The sequence below is a fragment of the Telopea speciosissima genome, chromosome 11 (assembly GCF_018873765.1).
Source record: "Telopea speciosissima isolate NSW1024214 ecotype Mountain lineage chromosome 11, Tspe_v1, whole genome shotgun sequence".
Lineage (NCBI taxonomy): Eukaryota > Viridiplantae > Streptophyta > Magnoliopsida > Proteales > Proteaceae > Telopea > Telopea speciosissima.
Window position 1 is genome coordinate 21542990 of NC_057926.1, and position 24105 is coordinate 21567094.

At 37.9% G+C, this 24105-nt stretch overlaps 1 protein-coding gene across 1 annotated transcript; it reads left to right on the plus strand.

The window, feature by feature from the left end:
- The first annotated feature begins 23451 nt into the window (after positions 1–23451).
- Positions 23452–23895, plus strand: LOC122644866 (probable methyltransferase At1g29790). Its single transcript, XM_043838241.1, has one exon. The coding sequence runs from the start codon at positions 23452–23454 to the stop codon at positions 23893–23895; it is 444 nt and encodes a 147-aa protein (XP_043694176.1).
- The last annotated feature ends 210 nt before the right edge of the window (positions 23896–24105 follow it).

The following is a 24105-nucleotide window of genomic DNA, read 5'->3' on the forward strand; positions in this document are numbered from 1 at the left end:
TTGTTGGTCACCCATGGTCAAAGGTGGTAGAGAAGGTGGTCTTCTAATAAGACGATTACTTGAATCACGAGTCCACACCTTAGCCACCTAAATAGATATGAGGTCTCCTTTAGAAAAATTAAAGAAAAATAACACTTAAAAAAAAAAAAAAAAAAACTAGAAACAAGAGGGACCCCAAGGTAGATAGTGCATCTCTGTCCCTCAAAAATCGAAACAATGGTTCAAAAGTCGTAAGGATGCCATATAGGTTGACAAGAAGGGAACCCGTATAGTCTTCTATAGCCACCTACGTGCGACTCCAATATGGATTCGATGTAGAATGGAGGTCTACTATACGTTTATGTTTCCAACACTCTCACTATGTCGCTTTATGTTATCAAGAGTGGTCACCTCCAAAGATAAGTCACATGTCAATCCACCCAACCAAGTCAAGATGTAGCGTCATAGGTAACTTAATCCTATGAGGGACACCAAAAGATGGAGGGTTGAAGCATATGAAGGACTTTAGATTGGGCGCACACTATTTGAAACAAGAGAAACAAGAAGAGGTTTTCAAAAACTAATTTTTTTTTTTTTCAAAAAAAAAAAAAAGAAGAGAAAATAATAAACTAAAACACTTGAACTACTTAAAAATCAGATAAATAAAATGGACAATAATCTCCCGCAACGCGCCAAAAACTTGTTTGAGTTAAAATAAACCGCAAGCGCACGGGTCAATCGTAGCTACGGGTCGAACACGAGGAGATATACGCCACTTTATTTAACTAACTTAAAAGTAATGCAAAATGAACCAAATTAAAGTGTTAAATTAAACTAATTAAACTAACGAAAATCAATGCATCCTAACTCATAAGCATCTAACAAAATTAAGGGATTAAATCGGCGTCCTAACACATAAGCATCTAACCTATCGAACTAAAGCGAATTGAAAGGAATAAAAATGCAGCCACACATACTAACCACATAAAAAGAAATAAGGGAATAAAAATGCATCCATAAACCACAACCATATAAAATTAAAATAAAAGAAATAGAGGGGTAAGAAGAAGAAGATAGAGAGAGAGAGGAGATGGAGAATGAGATTGAGAGTTTAGATAGTAAAACCTGGATGTGCTTGCATGAATGTAAATGAAAAGCTTGAATACTTGCATAAACTTACCATGGCCTCCTCTTCTAAATCTTCAAGTCTTGTCATCAACTTAAGAACTTAGACTAGAAGGCTTAAAACCTAAACTAGAATTAAGAAATTACAACCCAATTGAAGACTTAAATTGAAATTAAAGCATAAACTAAACCTATTATAAGCATTAACTAAAAATTATAAAAGCAAACTAGAACTTAGAAAAGCCAAAAATCACAAATTAGAAGGAGAAGAAGAGAAGAAATTTCACTAAGTGAATGAGCAAATTTTTACAAGAGAGGTAGGGGGTATTTATAGGTGGAAGAGAGGAGAAGAGAGAAGATGGAAGTGTAGGAGAAATATTCCCTAAGAAAAGAGAATATTCTCTTCTCTCGTCCTCTTTACAATGCCTTGAATCCTAAGAAAAAGAAAAATAATAGAAAGAAGAAGAAGAGAAGATTGTTTACATGACTTCTATTTCTAGAAAAATAAACTTTCAATTTTAACAAGTGCTTCCTTTTCTTTGTAGATATCTTCTCTAAGCAATAAAATCAAAGCATCTTTGATTTTTCAACCTTCCATAGATGAGAAAATATAAATCTATCCCAAGTAGAATTTGAAGTGCCCTTGAGAAGTTGGAGGAGAGAGAGAGTAAGGGTGATGACTAGGATTCCTTCAAGAATAAATAAAATACCCATTCTGTCCTTCAGAAAACGTGGAGCATGGGGTGCTTATATAGGTCTCACCATTGTGTTCCTTGCGAAAAATCACACAAAATAGACCCAAATTTCATCCAATTCGGAGTTGGGAGCCCAAGATATCTCAAGTTGAAGTTGGACTGTCCCGAGCCTTCCAAATGGAATCTTTCGGGTCAGTAAAGTAACTTCTGATAATTTCATTAAGGCCTCTAAAATCCGAACTTCCGTTTCACTTTGTCCCCATCCGACTGTCAATAATTATAAATAAACCCTGCAGACCATTTTCACGCGTCGTTACGGAAACGGCCATAACTTCTTCGTTTCAACTCGGAATTAAGTGCCGTTTGAACCATTGCAAGCTGACTTGATGGGCTATGCATCCATTTACACTTCTAAAAAGCTTAAAAACATCTCCTTAGCATCATCTCCTTCATTTTCACAAGAATTCACCTAAACCCGAAAAGCACAAGAAAGCACCGAGTAACTCGTCCAATGTGGTAAAATGTATAATTTATGCTCTAAAATTTCACACATAAATGTGCTCATCAATATATATATCATACTATTATATAAAAACATGTATTGGCAAATTTTTCATTTACCTATTCTACCCTTCATTTTTATTTAAATATCACTAAATACCACGATTCTTTCATTTTTATTTTTTTTTTGTTATTTGTGTTTTATAAAATTACTGGTACCCTTTGGTATCTTAATATTTTTTGTTTTAATTTATTTAATTTTTATTTAATGGTACAGTTGCTTTTCCTTCCTTCTCCATCATCTTCCACAGAGAATATCGAGCCACGCTGCTTCATCTTCTCCAAGCTGTCTTACCAAAGTAGTGTGTTTCTCCACCCTCTGCTTCATCTTCCCCATCCTCGCCCATTGAAACCCAAACCCTGCAATCACAACTCACTGTCTCTCTCACATTGAAGCCCAAATCCTGCAATACATGTGTTTGACACTTCGAGCTTCGACTTCAAGGAGACTGTGAGACGAAGGCAGCGACTGCATCTCCGGCTTTGACAGGTAATTTTGTGTTTATGTTTTTTCCCACTTCTTCTACTTTTCTTGTGCTTTTTGGTTACCCTCTGTGTTGGACAAGTGTGTGTCCATAAAACCCGGTTCGGTCCGGTTCAACCCGGTTCACCTTTGTATTGAACATTTATACATTTTAGTTTAATATTGTCACATGCAATATAAACTTTTTGAGCATTATGTGTCCGTAAGTTATACTTAAAATGGTAGTCACGACTAGGGTTTGGGTTGGGCACCCTTATCATATGGTTGTCGCATTGGGTATGCCTAGACATGTGATGTCAGGGTACGAATGTGAGTGCTCACATGTTTGATGTGTGCATTGGCGAAGAATCTACTTTGTCGATTCCCTCATGTATTACTGCCAGATGTAGGAAGGGATAGACATGTGTCACCGACACCCTGTACCTGAGGGAACCCTGTCACTGCAAAGTGTGATCGCATTCTTTGGTTCATCAATGACTGAGACTCAAGCGAGTCAAAGCCGGTGTTCTGGGAATGCGTGAACACTTTGTGAGTGAAGGAGTTATCCAACACGGCCACCACTGCCCGATTGGGGAACACCAAGATAGAGACTCGTGCATGGTCGGATCGAACTGGATCCAAGATCGTTTTGGAAATGGTTTTGCAAAATTTATTTTACATAAAATGATACATTATTTATAGTTATTTCAAATAAAGTATTTTATCGAGTTTTGCGGGACCCGATCGGATGCACCGACGCTCTTATATGGACATGTACTATGGATTGGGGTTTGGCAGTACATGTGTACATGCCCTAGATTCCATAATGATGGTGTTGATTAGTGGGGGGGGTTGTATATGATAAATTGTTATCATATAGGGAGTTATTTGGAATTTACTAATTTAATTGGCTCTTTATTTAATTAATGGATTTGGTGCTAATTGTAATTATCCATTAATAATTAAATAAAGAATCTAATTAATACTTTCCCTATTAGATTCTGCTTCTTCACCTGTGTAGCACTTTGAGTTTAAACAGAACTGCCAGACTGAGAGAGAGAGAGTCAAACTCTCACTAGGGCTCTATTAAACCTATCTAGGATTTAATTAAACCCTATTATTATAAATAGGGGACCAAAAATACGCAGAAGAGTAGCTCTCCACGTTTTTGGAGCAGACACTCTCTCTCCTACATTTTTGGTTTCTCTCTCTCCCTCTTGTGATCTCTCTTCTTCTTCTTGCTTCTCTCACCTGTGTTTGAGAGTTAGGGTTTGTGAAACCCTAGATCTATGCTGAGGAGTTTGAGGGCATCTGGGATTGGCGTGTAGAACCTTGGTAGCACCATTGGAGGTTCAGATCTGTTTGCTTGGAGCGCTCATTGGAGGAAGAACCACTGTCTATTAGAGGAGCAACACTTGAGGCTCACCAGGTTAGCAGTTCTTTATTAATTCCTTCTGTTCATTGATTATTAATATTTATGGGATGCGAAAGAAACTCGAATCGATTATTTTCCGCTGCACATTCGAGTATGGGATGGATCCCTCTTGCCATGTGATGGACTAGAGACGAGTTTCTCCGTCCCTATTGTGATAATTAATTTTATGGAATGTAATAGGGAAGGAGAAACCCTAATAGGGATGCACCAGGGTTCCCATGGGCGACCATGGGAAACCCTAAAATTAAAATGGGGCACCCATGGGACACCATGGGCTAATCCAGGGCGTGCAAAACCCTAAAGATAAATATCTTGGTCTCCCTAGGGAACCATGGTTTGATCCCTGGACCGTTGTTTGGCCAACAGTGTGGTATCAGAGCCACCTTTCCCACCCATGAATATTAGATAATTAATGGTTAATATGATTATCATGAGTGGGATGCAAGTTGGCACATGGGTGGTTAGGATATGGTTGTTGTAACAACCTTCCCATGTGCACATGGGTAGTTACAAGGTTGTTAGTGTAATAACCTACCCATGTGATGATGGATTTGGTTTGTTTTGTTTATTCCAATTATTGAAGCATGTATCCAATTAGGTTGTGATTATTAATTTTTATTTTAAAAATTTTTAATCATGTTCTATATGTGGGGAGCGCACACGCCAAGCCTCTGTGCACGCCCTTCCCCATGAACCCTACCCTTGTGCGCATCCCCTTGTGGGCTGCTGCTGCGGGTAGCAAGCTTGGGGCTGCGGGCCTGCAGGGCCTTGTCGTGGGCTTTGGCCTATGGGCAGCAGGCCTGCGGCCTACAGCCCAAGGCTGCTGTCCGTGGGCCCTGTGCCTATGGGCTGCGCAGGGAGTGCCTGCAGCCTGCGCAAGTGGGCTGCATGCACCCCCCTTGTTTTCCCTTCGGTTTAACAAAAAAAAAAAAACAGATTTTTCAAAACAGAATTTTATTATTTTGTTTTTTTTTTGGAGGATGATGATGGGTGAAGAGATTCCCTCTTTACCCACTTGCAATTAAAATGCGATTTTAATTTTATGTGCTTGGATACATGATATCACATGCGATGTGGTGGTTCAATAATTGAAGGAATCCATGTTTTAATTTTTGGTTCACTTGCTTTAATGCCCATGCATGAAATTATATTATGATGTGATTATGGGAATGGCATTCTAATAAATGGATGGATTGTTTATGTATGTGATACATGGGGTTATGGGTGGATGTGATGCTTCTCTCTCTTTCTCTCTCTCCCCCTTTCTTTTTTATAAACAAATGTACTCCACCCCATGGGCAACCCAAATGGTGGGTTGGTTTCTCCATGCGGGGTTTCTTTATTATTATGGAAAGGAAAGTGTATAGAATTTTTCTAGGTTTCCATTGTAATTTTAGAGGAGTTAGGACTCCCAGGGCATGTAGATGGTGATCCACATGTGGTGCTCAAAGCTTATGGAGATGCAAGTCACCTACTTTGAAGACGTGATCGGGCGGAGGAGATGATCGAGGCGTGGCATCCATGGCATGATAAATGCACCCAAAGTTATTAGTTTTATTTTTATTGGGAGGGTTCTTTAATTGCTTCTGATAAAAATGCCGCCATCCCATAATCACTTTTAATTAATGTTGATTAATTATGTTGTTTAAATCTATCCATGTATGTGAGAGTTAATTAATCCCTCTTTATTCACAATACATGTATGATATGGACTAGTCTTAATCGGTAGACATGTCCATGGCCTCCTATTGAAGATAAATGTAGAAAATGTGTGACATGACCCCGCATAAGCCGACAGGACATTGCCAGGACCTCTGTCACGCATTTATCTATATTTACCTCCATCTAGATACGTTAGGGTATGGATAGTGAGAGGGCACTGCGACAGTGGGCCATCTTTCATGATTCCATGATTCTAACTAATGCGATAGGTAAGTACATGACTTGGGTGTATGTCAGCTGACAGGATCTGGACATGACACCCAGGTGGCCAAAAATATTGGAAGCCCATGAGGCGGACAGCTTAGTCCACACTACCATGGTGTGTATAATGACTCCCGACAGGGTAAGTTATGCATGCAAGGGTTGTAGGTATCCAATTCATCTTTTGGGTTATGAGGGAAACCCAAATCATGAAAGACTATTGATGTGTGTGTGCTCAAATTATTATTTTCAATGGTCATTAATTAGCATGTGGTTATTTACTTGTGCATGTGTAGATTAATATACGATGGCTGTCGTTAATTCCAACCTGTTAACACTCATTAGCGAATACAAACTTAATGGTACAAACTATGTCGATTGGTACCGGAGCATTAAGTTGCTCCTGACTGCTGAAGGACTGTACACAGTTTTAGATGAACAAGTTCCTCCTCAACCCGACCCGAACGATTTTGAGGCAAATGAAGAGATGCAAGGGTTCCTCATGAGGGATTCCAAGGCATCACTCTATATCCTAGGATCGTTGGAAAAATCAGTTGTAGACTCGATCAAGGATATACGCACTGCTGGGGGTAAAATGGATAAGCTTGCTGAATTGTTCAACAGGCAGTTGACACACGCACATTCTGATGCGGTGAGTCAAATCCATAACTCCAAGATGTCTCGGGGGACTCTAGTGATGGATCATGTAATGAAAATGATCAATCTGTTTGAAAAACTGGAATCCATGGGGACTGATTTCAGCCTGCGATACAGGACTGATGTGATCTTAGCGTTACTCACTTCTGCCTACGCACCTTTTAGGATGTCCTATAAGATGTCCGAGAAGGAGATGGAGCTCACCGAGCTTGCTAATGCACTGGTAGAGGCTGAAGCGTCCTTGAAAAAGGATAAGGCTGAGGTCAATGCAACTGAGGCAAAGCCTTCTTCAAATGGGAAGAAGAAGAAAAAGGGAAGTAAGGGCAAGACCCTGAAAGCCAAGGGTGGGAAGTCTGGTAATAAAGGCAAAGGCAAGTGCTTCTTTTGCAAGAAGGAGGGTCACTGGAAAAGAAACTGTCGTGCTTACCTGACAACTTTGAAAGACAAGAAGCCAGATGAAACAGAGGCTGCTAAAGAAGGTACATGTGATGTTCACGTTCTTTATGAGTCTAATTTGTCTTTTGAACCGACCAATTCTTGGTTGGTGGATAGTGGATCCACTGTTCACATTTGCAATGATTTGTAGGGGTTCAAGGAGACAAGGAACCTGAAAAGAAATGAAGTGCGTCTTCGGATGGGCACTGGAGCTGAGACCATGGTGTTGGCTGTGGGAACTTTTATTTTAAAATTTAGTTCTGCTAGTTTAGTTTTAAAGGATTGCTATTATGTACCCTCTTTCAAGAGGAAGATAATTTCAGTTTCAAAACTTGTTTTGGACGGATATAGTTTTTCCTTTAATTCTAAATTGATTATTCATTTTAATAATTCCTTTGTGGCATCCGGATATATGCAAAGTGGTTTGTATTTTCTAGATTGCCCTATTAGAACGAATGTTGTTTCAAATGTTGATTTGAAACGGAAAGCAGCTCCAGTGAACTCAACATATCTGTGGCATTTAAGATTGGGTCACATTAATGTGGACCGAATTAGTAGATTGGTGAGAGATGGGCCCTTAGAGAGTCTGAGGGTGGAACCATTCCCCACCTGTGAGTCATGCCTTCAGGGCAAAATGACCAAGAAATCCTTTAGCAATAAAGGTGCTAGAGCCATAGATCTATTGGAGTTGATACACACTGACGTGTGTGGACCCATAAACATACAAGCAAGATATGGGTATGAGTACTTTATCACATTCACCGATGATTACTCTAGATATGGTTACATATACTTGATGCGTAGGAAATCGGAAGCCTTTGATAAATTCAAAGAATTCCAAGCCGAGGTCGAAAGATAGCTTGATAAACGGGTCAAGTCCTTTCAATCAGATCGTGGAGGGGAGTATCTATCGGATGAGTTTAAAGAACATCTCATATCCCAAGGGATAGTTAGTCAACTAACTAATCCAGGCACACCACAACAAAATGGTGTATCCGAACGACGCATCGGACCCTATTGGATATGGTCAGGACGATGCTCACTTATAGTGAGCTGCCTCTTTCTTTCTGGGGGTACGCTTTAGAGACGGCGATATATATCTTGAATAGGGTTCCATTTAAGTCTATAGCCAAGACACCCTTTGAGTTGTGGAAAGGGCGAAAGCCCAGTATTCAACACCTTAGGGTATGGGGTTGCATAGCACATGTGCGAAAGCAACAGACAGACAAGTTAGAATCCAAGACTTCGAGATGCTATTTCTTAGGCTACCCCAAAGGCACGATAGGCTATTATTTCTATGACCCAGTTGACCAAAAGGTCATTGTAAGTAAACATGTCACATTTTTGGAGGAAGAAATGATGACCTAGAGGTCCGAACCAGTAGTCATAAAAGAGCTATCAGATGGCTCAGAAATGTCACTTCCAGAAGTGAGACCAACTGACATACCCGCTGAAATACCAACACCTGAGGAACCTCGACGCAGTGGGAGGACTATTAGACCACCCACAAGGCTAACTCTTCTGACCGAAGAGGAAACAGTGGAAGAGTTCCACATGGTATCGGTTGAATCGGATGATGATCCGATGACATACTCTGAGGCTCTAAAGGATGTTGATGCCACTAGGTGGCTGGAAGCAATGCGCTCTGAAATCGATTCGATGCATTCCAACAAGGTCTGGACTCTAGTCGATCCATCACTTGGCGTCAAGCCGACTGGATGTAAATGGATCTTCAAGAGGAAGAAGGGCGCAGATGGAAAGGTCGAGAGATTCAAAGCGAGACTGGTGGCAAAGGGTTATACCCAGAAAGAGGGTATAGACTATGAGGAAACCTTTTCACCAGTAGCGATGATGAAATCCATCAGAATTTTATTGGCTATCGCAGCACACTTTGATTATGAGATCGCGCAGATGGATGTGCGATGCATTTCTAAATGGGTTCCTTCAAGAGGAAATCTACATGGAACAGCCAGAGGGGTTCTCTTCCTTGGAGGAAGAAAGAAAGGTGTGCAAATTGCAAAGGTCCATTTATGGGCTGAAGCAGGCTTCCAAGAGCTGGAACATCAGGTTTGATCAATCAATCAAATCATGTGGTTTTGATCAAAACATGGATGAACCATGCGTTTACAAGAAGATCAGTGGGAGGGCAGTATGTTTTCTTATTTTATACGTAGATGACATATTGCTGATTAGTAACGATGTAGGATTCCTTTCATCAGTAAAACAGTGGTTATCCACAACGTTTTCGATGAAAGACCTTGGTGAAGCTAGCTATATCCTTGGGATCAAACTCGTAAGAGATCGCCAGAAAAGGATGCTAGGCTTGTCACAGGCTACCTATATAGACAAAGTCCTGGCCAGATTTAGTATGGAGAACTCCAAGAGGGGAAGTGTTCCCTTCAGACATGGAGTCAGTCTTTCCAGATCTCAATGTCCTCAGTCTCAGACGGACATTAAAGAGATGAAGAGGATTCCCTATGCCTCAGCAGTAGGAAGTCTAATGTACGCTATATTGCGCACGAGGTCGGACGTCTGCTATACAGTAGGTATTGTAAGTCATTACGAGTTTAATGAGTGGAGGTGCCATTGTATAGAGGAGTACAAAATAGAAATCTATAGCCGATCCCTATTTTTATGAACACCTTGCATCATGTGATGCGGCTAATAAGGTGTTTGGGTTAGGAAGTTCCTAACATTTCTGGAGTAGTTCCTGATCTTGTCAAGGGCCCTATTCCCCTGTTATGTGACAACAAAGGGGCCATTGCACAAGCTAAGGAGCCTAGGGCTCATCAGAGGAACAAGCACGTGCAGCGGAAGTATCACCTCATCAGAGAGATTATCCAGCAGAGTGACGTGAGTATCTCCAAAGTGGACACAACTGAAAATGTGTCTGATGCCATGACAAAGGGTTTGTCACCAGGAGTGTTTGAGAAACACATGGAGGGCATGGGTTTAAAATATATGGGGAATTGGCTTTGATGTACAAGTGGGAGATTGTTGGACAAGTGTGTGTCCATCAAACCCGGTTCAGTCCGATTCAACCCGGTTCACCTTTGTATTGAACATTTATACATTTTAGTTTAATATTGTCACATGCGATATAAACTTTTTGAGCATTATGTGTCCGTAAGTTATACTTAAAATGGTAGTCACGACTAGGGTTTGGGCTGGGCACCCTTATCATATGGTTGTCACATTGGGTATGCCTAGACATGTGATGTTAGGGTACGAATGTGAGTTCTCACATGTTTGATGTGTGCATTGGCGAAGAATCTACTTTGTCGATTCCCTCATGTATTACTGCCAGATGTAGGAAGGGATAGATATGTGTCACCGATACCCTGTACCTGAGGGAACCCTGTCACACCGCAAAGTGTGATCGCATTCTTTGGTTCATCAATGACTGAGACTCAAGCGAGTCAAAGCCGGTGTTTTGGGAATGCGTGAACACTTTGTGAGTGAAGGAGTTATCCAACACGGTCACCATTGCCCGATTGGGGAACACCAAGATAGAGACTGTCTGTGCATGGTCGGATCAGAATCTGGATCCAGTACCGTTTTGGAAATGGTTTTGCAAAATTTATTTTACATAAAATGATACATTATTTATAGTTATTTCAAATAAAGTGTTTTATCGAGTTTTACGGGACCCGATCAGATGCACAGACGCTCTTATATGGACATGTACTATGGATTGGGGTTTGGCAGTACATGTGTACATGCCCTAGATTCCATAATGATGGTGTTGATTAGTGGGGGGGTTGTATATGATAAATTGTTATCATATAGGGAGTTATTTGGAATTTGCTAATTTAATTGGCTCTTTATTTAATTAATGGATTTGGTGCTAATTGTAATTATCCATTAATAATTAAATAAAGAATCTAATTAATACTTTCCCTATTAGATTCTGCTTCTTCACCTGTGTAGCACTTTGAGTTTAAACAGAACTGCCAGACTGAGAGAGAGAGAGTCAAACTCTCACTAGGGCTCTATTAAACCTATCTAGGATTTAATTAAACCCTATTATTATAAATAGGGGACCAAAAATACGCAGAAGAGTAGCTCTCCATGTTTTTGGAGCAGACACTCTCTCTCCTACGTTTTTGGTTTCTCTCTCTCCCTCTTGTGATCTCTCTTCTTCTTCTTGCTTCTCTCACCTGTGTTTGAGAGTTAGGGTTTGTGAAACCCTAGATTTGTGCTGAGGAGTTTGAGGGCATCTGGGATTGGCGTGTAGAACCTTGGTAGCACCATTGGAGGTTCAGATCTGTTTGCTTGGAGCGCTCATTGGAGGAAGAACCACTGTCCATTGGAGGAGCAACACTTGAGGCTCACCAGGTTAGCAGTTCTTTATTAATTCCTTCTGTTTATTGATTATTAATATTTATGGGATGCGAAAGAAACTCGAATCGATTATTTTCCGCTGCGCATTCGAGTATGGGATGGATCCCTCTTGCCATGTGATGGACTAGAGACGAGTTTCTCCGTCCCTATTGTGATAATTAATTTTATGGAATGCAATAGGGAAGGAGAAACCCTAATAGGGATGCACCAGGGTTCCCATGGGTGACCATGGGAAACCCTAAAATTAAAATGGGGCACCCATGGGACACCATGGGCTAACCCAGGGCGTGCAAAACCCTAAAGATAAATATCTTGGTCTCCCTATGGAACCATGGTTTGATCCCTGGACCGTTGTTTGGTCAACACTCTATTCTTCGATTTCCTTCTTCTTAATCGGGGTCTCTTTTTTCCCCAACCTGATCAATCGATTTCTTCTTAATCTGGGTTTCCTTCTTCTTCTTAGTCTGCGTCATCGGCCTAATCAAGAGTTGGTTTCTCTGATTAGTCTCTGTCATCGGCATCATCGACAGGTGGTGATGGTGGACTGAAGATTGAGAAATCGCTTAAAACCAAGGATTGGTCCAAATTTTAGTGAGAACCAAGAGCGATAACTCGATTAATGGTAGAAATCATGCTCTTCAATTTTGACAATCTGATTGAACTATTGGACGAATACAGACCTTGTTCTTCCCGTTTTGGCAGACAAGGGATGAATGTTCTAAAAGGTTAGATATTCGAAGGTCTTCTTCAGACTTCTGCAAGCTTAGTCGCAGGTGAGTCTTTGTTCTCTTCTACGATGCTTTTACGCTTCCTTTTGGCAGAGGAACCTGTTCCAATTCTTTTCAGATGTCAGTCATTTTCCAGCATTTATATGTTAGCCATTTTCCAGTAATCGGAATAAACTTTTTAGAGGAGTTCATGCAGGCCCATTTGCAAAAATGTTTGGAAAATTCCAGCATTTAGATGTTAGTCATTTTCACGTCCTGTGTTCCTCGAAGAATTCGGTGAATATCGTAGTTTCTGTATCACCTGTAGACAGGGTTGAATCTGTTAAGAAACATAGGGATGATAAACTGTTTGAAAATCTGATCGTCACTAGCAAAAGCAGTGGAAGAATTTACAGAAAAACCCATAACACGAAAACTGAAGATGTAGTTAGACCTGTTGTGGAAAATCCAAGTTCAGTTAAGAACACAGATAAGTTGCTCATAATTTTTAGATTCTTTGAAATTATACGGGTTCCCTTATAATTTTTTATGTAAAAATAAAAGGACTCGTTGAATTAGCTTATTAAATTTGAATTTAATAAGTAATGCAGATTGCAGACGTAACAGGACTTACAATTTTCATTTTCTTGATAAGATATCGATCTACTACTTAAATACTTCTTCAAATGCAAAAAATCCAGTTGTACAGCTCTCTCTTTATAGTCTGTCCTTTTGTGACAGATTTCTTTGTTCCGTCCGTCTCTTACCTTCTTGTTTATGTCGCTCTTTGCTTGCTCTTAGCTGAAGGAAGAGAATTAATGGATTATTTTCTCTACATTTCTCTTCTCATCCTCTCAATATCCGTTGTTTCGCCTACGATCACAGTTCCTGTGGTAAAACCTCTGTTTGAAAGCATTGAAAATGAAAAACCCAGTTCGAAAGCCCGTGTTTTTGATAACTCCAAGTATTGAATGTTCCAACTCAACAATGGATTAGCTTAGACACCTCAGATGGGGTAAGCCTTTTGTACTGGAAGGAATTCTTGTATTTTCTCTGGATTTGAAGTATTGATTTTTCAGATAGAACCTGAAATATCCCCTTTGTTTTTGGTTCTGGAGGAGCCAGAATCAGCTGATGTGTGTACTTATATGTTGATGGCCATTGTTTATCTTGTGGGAATTTTAGTTCCCATGAGAAAAACATAAACAAGATCATTGGGAGATTTCTATTGGCTATTAAGGTTGATCACCACATTCAAGCAAAGCCTTGGAACCTCTGGATTTCTCTCTCTCTTCCTCCCTCTCCATCATCAACTGCTTTACCAGATGACCACTTCTTGAAGAACTGCTTAGCCTTTTCAAACTCTCCTGCCTTCTTGTAGGTTTGAACTACAATCCCCATTGTTACCTCACCGGGGTCGATCCCTCGATTATTCATCTTTTCCAGCCAAAGTAGCGCTTCTTCCTTAAGGCCAGCTTTACCATAAACATGAATCAAAGTACCATAGGTAGAGTTTGTGGGTATTATTTTTTTGGTATTCATCTCATCCCAGAGGTTCATAGAAACCTTAATTCTTCCTTTGAATAGATAGTCGATTTGGGTCTACATGTCTTCTGTCGAAAATTCAATTTGTGATATGATTGAGAAGCTTGCTTTTAGTGCGACCATCTCTTCTATTTGGATTAAGTTCAATATTAGAAGATGGATCTCCAACTCGATATCTCTTCAGCAGATTTGGGATTCCATCTTTTTTTATGTCATCCGCAAAGTTCCTAGGATCTGCTCTCCCCAAGGAATAGGCATTTTTGTATCCTAGGGCCTTCCCCTTCTCTTCTCTGACCTCTCTGTTGAGGGTGCTTTCCTATTTTCTCCTTTACTTTTGGTAATGAATATATTATTCACCCAAAAAACATAAGTCGCACTGCCTGTTCAGAAATTTTTTGGGGCAGCAGGAAGTTTGAACCTCGATTGTGAGGAATGGACTGAAATTTTTCAAAAGTGCAGAAATTAGAATGGGGGCACGAATAGTGCAGAACTGCAAACTGGGGAATACAATAATCAAGCAGGCCCATTTGCAAAAATGTTAGTCATTTTCCAGTAATTGGAATAAACTTTTTAGAGGAGTTCATGCAGGCCCATTTGCAAAAATGTTTGGAAAATACCAGCATTTAGATGTTAGTCATTTTCACGTCCTGTGTTCCTCGAAGAATTCGGTGAATATCTTAGTTTCTGTATCACTTGTAGACAGGGTTGATTCTGTTAAGAAACAGAGGGATGATAAACTGTTTGAAAATCTGATCGTCATGAGCAGGAGAAGTGGAAGAATTTACAGAAAAACCCATAACACGAAAACTGAAGATGTAGTTAGACCTGTTGTGGAAAATCCAAGTTCAGTCAAGGACACAGATAAGGTGCTCATAATTTTTAGATTCTTTGAAAATATACAGGTTCCCTTATAATTTTTTATGTAAAAATAAAAGGACTCGTTAAATTAGCTTATTAAATTCAAATTTAATAAGTAATGCAGATTGCAGACGTATCAGGTCTTACAATTTTCATTTTCTTGATAAGATACCAATCTACTACTTAAATACTTCTTCAAATGCAAAAAATCCGGTTGTACAGCTCTCTCTCTATAGTCTGTCCTTTTGTGACAGATTTCTTTGTTCCGTCTGTCTCTTACCTTCTTTGTTTATGTCGCTCTTTGCTCTGCTCTGAGCTGAAGGAAGAGAATTAATGGATTAATTTTCTCTACATTTCTCTTCTCATCCTCTTAATATCCGCTGTTTCGCCTACGATCGCAGTTCCTGTGCTAAAACCTGTGTTTGAAAGCATTGAAAATGAAAAACCCAGTTCGAACTCAACAATGCATTAGCTTAGACGCCTCAGATGGGGTAAGCCTTTTGTACTAGAAGGAATTCTTGTATTTTCTCAGAATTTGAAGTATTGATTTTTTCAGATAGAACCTGAAATATCCCCTTTGTTTTTGGTTCTGGAGGAGTCAGAATCAGCTGATGTGTGTACTTATATGTTGATGGCCATTGTTTATCTTGTGGGAATTTTACTTCCCATGAGAAAAACATAAACAAGATCATTGAGATATTTCTATTGGCTATTAAGGTTGATCACCACATTCAAGCAAAGCCTTGGAACCTCTGGATTTCTCTCTCTCTTCCTCCCTCTCCATCATCAACTGCTTTACCAGATGACCACTTCTTGAAGAATTGCTTAGCCTTTTCAAACTCTCCTGCCTTCTTGTAGGTTTGAACTACAATCCCCATTGTTACCTCATCGGGGTCTCCCCGCCTCTTCTTTTTATCATCGATAATATGAGGTTTTGTTCATCATCTTTGGTGATCATATATGTTTGTTAAAAATCTTCTTTTGATACTTGAGCATACATGCAGAATGCTTCTACCTCAATTTTCTTGGTTTATCATCTATTTTTCAAACTAATGCACAATTGGAGTATATATTATGATTCATTTATTACAATATTCGTTGTCTGTGGAACTAATACGGGATGCTCTATAATAAGTTGAAATTACAAGATTTTGTATTATTCCTTCATTTGTTTATTGTTTTTTAGTTATTTCATTTTGGTAAATAATCCTTGTTTTATTAAATTTAATTTTATGTGGATATATACTTATATTCTTCTTAATTACAATTTGAATTTTTTTTCAACTAGATTACCATGTCACCAAAACAAAAGTTAACTGAAAATCAACGTGAAAGATATAATGAGGCTAAAAGGACCAAAAGAAAAAATCCCCAAAATTGGTTGCTTAAAGCCCAACTTACAGAATCAAGGGCTACAACATCAAATGCTGAAAGCTCAGAAAATCAACCATCTTATATGGAAGGTTCGTATTATTTAAAAAAATGTAGAGCTAACTATTTTTAAGGTAATCATATTGTACAACCATTGAGGTTTTTCCAAATACCTTGTACACTACCTCACTTTTAAATTTAGAGTTACAGACCCCTAGGAACGTCTGAGCGTCCTTCATCATGAACACAAACATTAGAGTTATGAGGCATAAGATTATGAGATGTGTAATAAAGATAATGGTAATCTAACTTGATATGGCGACAAGAACAATGGTAGCCGAAGTAGTTACTTCAAATTCTACACTAACGTTCCTTCATAGTGATTTAGTGGTTATGGGGGAGTTGAAAGTAGTTCCTTTGAATAAGAGTGTTCCTTCGCTGTGATTTGAGGAGGATGAGTTATTGGATTTTATTTCGCTCTTTCATCTCCATTTCCTTTACATAAGGTTATTTTCGTATTTTAAATAGTTTAGGGTCATCAGATAGCATGATCCACGTAACGTAATCTAACTACGTAAATTCCAAGGGGTCTGTGAGTCAACATTTATTAGTCAAGGTGTGATATAGGTATTTGGGCAAACCTTAGTTTGTGTAAAAGGTGTTTACTCATATTTTTAATATTTATTTAATACAGTATTTATTATATTTTTTAATCAATTACTGTTTGAACCAGAATGTTCAACTTTACATGTACTCCAAAAAGTACCACCTTGCAAACATTGTGGAGCAAAGAAATTTCAATATGAAACTCCGTCATTTTGTTGCTCTAATGGAAATGTCGTTTTAGCATCCACAACGATTTCAGATGAGTTATATAATCTTTTTACATCTTAAACATCTGAGGCTATTGAATTCCGAAGATTCATAAGGGCTTACAATAGCATATTTTCCTTCACATCTTTTGGAGTTCATATCGATAAAGATCTAGCAAATGATAAACAGGGTATATACACTTTTAGAGCTCAAGGACAAGTATACCATGAATTACCTTCAATCTTTCCGGAAGAAGGTAAACCATGCTATTTGCAATTGTACTTTTACGATACTGATAACCAACTACAACATAGGATGAAAAGACTGCAAGAATCAAAACTTCAAGAGCCTACAATGTTGAAACTGATGGAGATTCTTTCAAATAATCCATATGCTAGGTTCTTCAGAAGCTTGAAAGATGTTCCTTCATTCGAGAATTATGATATAATTATCAAAAGCGATGTACATCTTGATCAGAGAGTTTATAATGCACCATTAATAGATCAAGTTGCAGCTATTTGGGTAGAAGGAAACAATCCAAATAGGATAGAAAAATGTGACATAGTAATTGAAGGACATTCTGGTAAGAAACATCAAGTAAAACATTATTATGGTTGTTCTGATGCGTTACATTATCCTCTTTTATACCCAAATGGAGAAGTGGGATGGCACAGAAGAATTAAAAAAAGAGATGAACCATATACAGTTTTACATGATATTATATGCGAGGAATCTATATTTAATGTAGAAGACAACAGTGAAGGTTCATTAGAATTAAACGATTACCTTTTTAAAAAGGTTTAATATTTAGATGACAATATAACTTTAATATTCCAAATTGTAGGTTTTGATGAGAGTAAAAAGAATAGAATATCTCCCAGAGCATACTACTGTCTAAAACTTCAAATTCGAGATGGTCATCGTTCAATTCTTTTATCTACTGGTCGACTGCTACATCAATATGTTGTGGATATGTACATAAAATTGAAGCAACAAGATTAGATTTTTTCCAAACAAAACAGTCAAATATTCGAGTAGAATTATATCAAGGAATAGTTGATAGTGTTGTAGCTGGTGAAACAAGAGGAGATCAAGTTGGTACAAAGTTTGTTTTACCTGTATCTTTTATTGGAGGACCAAGAGATATCCATCGCAGGTATCTTGATGCTATAGCGTTAGTACAAAAATTTGGAAAACCTGATCTTTTTAGTACAATGACATGCAACCCAGATTGGATTGAGATACATGAAGAATTGAAACAAGGTCAAGTACCTCAAGATAGACCAGATCTTACAGCTAGGGTATTTAGAGCAAAGTTACAGGATTTAAAGGATCAATTATTCAAGAAATGCATTTTTGGTGAAGTAGCTGCACATGTACATGTCGTTGAATTTCAAAAAAGAGGGCTTCCACATGCACACATATTGGTAATTATGCAAAAGAGTACAAGATAACAAATGCTGATCATTTTGATAGATATGTTTGTGCCAAAATTCCAAATTTTGATGAATATTCTGATTTATATGAGAAGGTTGTAAAGCATATGATGCACAGTCCTTGTGGAAATTTAAATAAGCATAATGCATGTATGAGGGATGGAGTATGTAAGAATCGATATCCTCGCACGTTTAATCAAAATACTATGCAAGGTAAAGATTCTTACCCTATTTACAGAAGAAGAAATGATGGAGCACGAGTTAAAGTATGCCGTCATTACTTAGATAACAATTGGGTTGTTCCTTATAATCCATACCTTCTGTCAAGATATGACTGTCACATTAATGTTGAGATATGTTCTGGATTGAAGGCAGTAAAGTACCTATACGAATATGTTTATAAAGGTCATTATCGTGTTTCGGTTTCTATGTCCCATGATAATGAAGAATATATCAGAGATGAAATAAAGCAATTCTGGTATCTGCACAAGAAGCATTTTGGAGAATTTTTGAATTCAACTTGAATGAGATGTTCCCATATGTTATAAATTTACAATTGCATCTACCAGATCAGCAAATGATATGGTACTGGGAAAAACAAGATTTGAATAAGGTCCTTCATTCAGATAATACATATAAAACGATGTTGACAGAGTTTTTCAGAATGAATTCTGTTTATCAGGAGGCAAGAAAATATCTGTACAGAGAATTTTCAGAGCATTATGTGTGGAACCAACAAGGAAAATGTTGGACACAAAGGAAGGTAAAACAATCAATAGGACGAGTCAATCAACTAAGCCTTCAGAAGGGGAAAGGTTCTATTTAAGATTGTTATTAAATCATATAAGGGGTCCAACATCTTTTCAAAATATATTATGTGTTGATGGTTTCCAATGCTCATCTTTTAAAGAAGCAGCTCAAAAGCAAAGACTTCTTAAAAGTGATAATGCTATTTCGGAATGTTTAGAAGATTCAGCTTTCTTCCACATGCCTATCATAGTTCGTAAACTTTTTGCAATGACACTTGTTTACTGTGAGCCTGGTGATGTTAGAAAGCTATGGAATGATCATTACGAAGCATTGTCCGAAGACATACAGAAAAGAAGTGGAGGATATGAATATCATGAATTGGAAATAATTAAAAGTGTCAATTCATTCTTACAAAGCATGGGGAAAAGCAGCAAAGATTATGATATGCCAGAAATACAAGATAATTCAATTCATTTAAATGAATCTCAACCAAGAGAAATAGCAGATGAGTATTCCATAACAGTTCCTGTTGAAGATTATGAGGCGCAGATGAAGTTGAATCTAGAGCAATACAATGCATATACTGTTATTCTACATCCCGTGAATGAAAATCAAAGTGGTACTTTCTTTGTTGATGGTCCAGGGGGTACGGGAAAGACATATTTATATCATGCTCTACTTGCAACGATAAGATCAAATAATCAAATTGCGCTGGCAACAACAACCTCAGGTGTAGCAGCAACAATAATGCCAGGAGGTCGAACTGCACATTCAAGATTTAAAATCCCAATAAATATCAATGATTCAAGTGTTTGCAAAATCTCAAAACAAAGTGCCACAGCTAAATTAATAAGAAAAGCAAAACTTATTATATGGGATGAAAGTCCAATGGCAAAACGACAAGCATTGAAGCAGTTGACCGGACATTACAAGATATAACTAACAACTCAGAATCATTTGGAGGACAGGTTATGATATTCGGAGGAGACTTCAGATAGGTACTTCCAGTGGTTCCTCGAGCTACAAGATCAGAGACAGTAGATGCAAGTTTAGTAATGTCATATTTATGACCAAAAATGAAGAAGTTTCAATTGAAAACTAACATGAGGGCAGATAAATATTTTAGTGATTTTCTGCTATGTATTGGGAACGAAGAAGAACCAACAGAATTTGAAGATTTTATCCACATTCTAGATGAAATGGTGATAGAATTCGAAGATGAAGAAAAATCAGAAAATGAGTTGATAAATGCAATATTTCCTTTATTATAACTTCAATCTGATTCGGCAGAATACATTACACAACGAGCTATCTTGGCAACGAAAAATGACACAGTAGACAAATTGAATGAGAAACTAATTTGTCAATTTCCAGGAGAAAGTGTTACATGTCATAGCTTTGATTCAGCAACAGATGATGCAGATACTCAGTATCCAGAAGAATTCCTCAATTCATTGGCTCCAAAGGGACTTCCACCACATAAATTAGTTTTGAAGAAGAATTGTCCAATAATGCTATTAAGAAATTTGAATCCTTCTCAGGGCGAATGCAATAGTACACGTTTGATTTGTCATCAGTTTCAAAAAAATGTTATCCTAGCAGAGATTGCAGTTGGACAATTTTGGGGTAATCTTGTTCCTCTTCCAAGAATCCCACTATCTCTGGCAGAAAATGAAGGATATCCTTTTCATTTAAAAAGAAAGCAATTCTCAATTAGACTTAGTTTTGCAATGACAATAAATAAATCACAAGGCCAAACAATACCACATGTAAGAGTATATCTACCAGAACTAGTATTTTCACATAGGCAATTGTACGTAGCATTATCAAAAGGTAATATCAATGTCTACAACCAAGGTTTTGGTGAAGAGGGATTATATAAAAAGAAGAAATGGAACTTACACAAAGAACGTGGTCTACAAAGAAGTATTATTACAAAATAGGTAAAATGAAGGAATTTAAGATTTTAAAAATATTTAGTTCCAGTGAAATAACTATTATTACATAGTATGACTAATTATATTTTTTTACAGGTTAAATGATTTTGCTATGTCTCTTGACGAAGAATAATAGATAACTTCATACAAAAGTAAGTTAACCATTCATTCTTTTTTATAAAATTTCAGGTGCATTTGCATCACCATAGCTCCTGTATAAAAAATTGGAAGTTTTTCTAAGAAGCCTAATTAGCTTTCCTTTCATACTTGATGGTTGTTGGGTAAATTCCACACATCACCCATTATGGTTTTGATGATAACAAATAAGTTAGTTGTACTAACTCTTGTCTAAAAGATGCATAAATAAGAGCAGAGCATCAAGTGAGGGGGAGCACTCAATTCAAGAGATTGATGCTCAAAGTAAATTGAACTTGTCCAATCTTTCAAGACATCTAAGAATCATGAAGAATGGAGAACAACTTTTGAAATCAAAGATCAAGACAAGTTAGAGTAACTCACTTTGAAGATAGTCATGTAAAGAAGTGAAGTTCAAGACTTGAAGAAGTTTGAAGACTTAGAATTATACTAAGTTGTAAATTCATTTGTTAAAGTCCATATGTAATGCACACACTCACGCATGCATACATATAGTGTGACCCTAGGAGGCTATTTTAGACACTTCTCACTTGGACTAAGACCAAAGAAATTGGCCCGGACTTGTCCAATAGAATCGACCCAAGTAAGTCCAATAAAGGACTTAATAATGTCAGCAGAAATTGTATGATCCAGCATACTGTATCATGAAACGGTATACCGGATCAATAGTGAATCTCAGGAAATGGGAAACAACAACTCAGTTAAGCATGTTGGATGAGGATCCAGCATACCGGATCATGAACCGGTATACCGGATCATAATCTAGCATACCGGATCACTTTATGACTGTTGAAATATGACCGTTATTCCCTTGTTTCTTAAGGAAAGTAGGTAATCCGGCATACCGGATTCCCATCCAGCATACCGGATTACTTATAGAATGTGGGATTCTTTTCTTAATTGGATTCCTAATTGGTTCTAAGCCTCTAGCCTATAAATACCCTCTTGATTAGTATTCTAAATATTACAACAATCATCAATCAAGAGTTATAAACATTCAAGCACTCCCTAGTGAGATTATTCTTTCAAGATCAAGAAGATCGAAGAAAATTCAATCTCATCTTTGCTCCTTCATACACACTTGCATCCAAGTTGCATACATTGAAAGGTAGCATCTTTTCTACTAAAGTTTAAGGTAACTCTAAACCATTTAGTAGTTCTTTTACTTTGTTTAAAATTGTTGTTGAGTCCTCTTGCTCGAAATCAAGAGAAGGAGTCCTCTTGCTCGGAATCAAGAGAAGTGAGTCCTCTTGCTCGGAATCAAGATTGGTTGAGTCCTCTTGCTCGGAATCAAGAGTAGTTGAGTTCTCTTGCTCTTAATCAAGATTTGTACGAGTCCTCTTGCTCTTATTCAAGATTCGATTTAGTGGAATTCTCTCTAAGGTGAGAGGAGTGGACGTAGGCACGTGTTAGCCGAACCACTATAAATCTTTTGTGTCTCTCTTTAATTATTGTTTGTCAATTGGTTATCTTTACGTGTTTATTTTTTGCATAATTTTTTTTGTTTTCCAACCTTCACCTATTCCCCCCCTCTAGGTGAATTCACAATAGTTTCCTTTTGTTAAACGGTCTTACAGAAGTAAGTTAATCATTCATTGTTTTTTATAAAATTTCAGGTGCATTTGCATCAGCATAGTTCCTGTATAGAAAATTGGAAGTTTTCCTGAGAAGCCTAATTAGCTTCCCTTTCATACTTAATGGTTTCCTTTTGTTAAACGGTCAATTTTTCATATGATACATAAGGAAATGTGGTATTCTAAGGTTAAATACCTTGAATTTTCTGAAAAAACTATCATTGGCAGAGATGAGGTGCTTGAAGAAAATACAGAACCTATGTTTGCAGTTTGTGATCCTGCTTATGGAAGATGGGCAGAACTCCTTGTTGTCCGTTGTCTTCTGCATCCGAAATAAAGATTGCTGCAGTATTTAAACATTTACAACATCATTCAGGATCTCATAACTGCAACTGAGAAGGTATGAATTGTATTTGAGGTGTACTATTGTTGTTTATAGTTTTGATGCTAACTTTTGGTTACACAAATAGATTGGTGGAACGTTAGGCTATGGCATCCATGTAATCAAAAAGAATATCCAAGGGTCGATAGGATGCAAAGGACCATAAGGGGATCTAATTAGATGACAGTGTGAATGACTTGAGTAAAGAAATAAGCGGCGAGGAGATATGAGCTTCGGAATGGGGTTGAACCTAATCCTCCTACTTGCCACAGTACCCACCAACATTCTCTTTCTCAAGTCGAACCATGAAATTGGAGCTCGATCTCACGATCGCCCAATTAATGAACATTGCCAACACTTCTACCAGTGTTCTCAGCCTAGCATTTGATATTCAAGTTGGAACTAGGACCTCTGCAGCTAGAATGAAGCTCCACAATATTACTGTTTTATCTACTACCATGAACCTTGGTGCTACAGACAGTAAGGTGACTGCATTGTGGGGACTTGTCCCACTGCACGTCCCATTGCAGCAGCATCTTCCTGTCTTTGATGGGTTTGTTGATCTTGTCCGATGTGGCCATGCTGTTAAACGTTGCATCCCTATTACAACAATGGAATTCTTGTTCTATGATGTTGATAGGGTGTTAAGGCCTGGAGGGTACTTCTGGTTGAATCATTTCTTCATTAAAGAAGTTGATCTTGAAAGGCTTTATTTGCCATTGATCTTGAAAGGGTTTATTTGCCATTGATTTGGAAATTGGGTTACAAGTTTGTGAAATGGGGAATGATTTGTTATAGGAAGTATATTAAAGAAGTCTGAGATGTTGTACATTTTTGAATCACCATGTTTGATTACACATTTCATAAAACGGAATATATAAAAATGTTTACAAATAGTTGATACCGACACCTTGCAACGTCGTAAAGCATCTTGCTACTGTACCTTTGTTATCAGGTAA

What these genes read in the sequence shown, in the direction of transcription:
- LOC122644866 (XM_043838241.1), top strand. Translation starts at nt 23,452, where the DNA reads ATGAAATTGGAGCTCGATCTCACGATCGCCCAATTAATGAACATTGCC.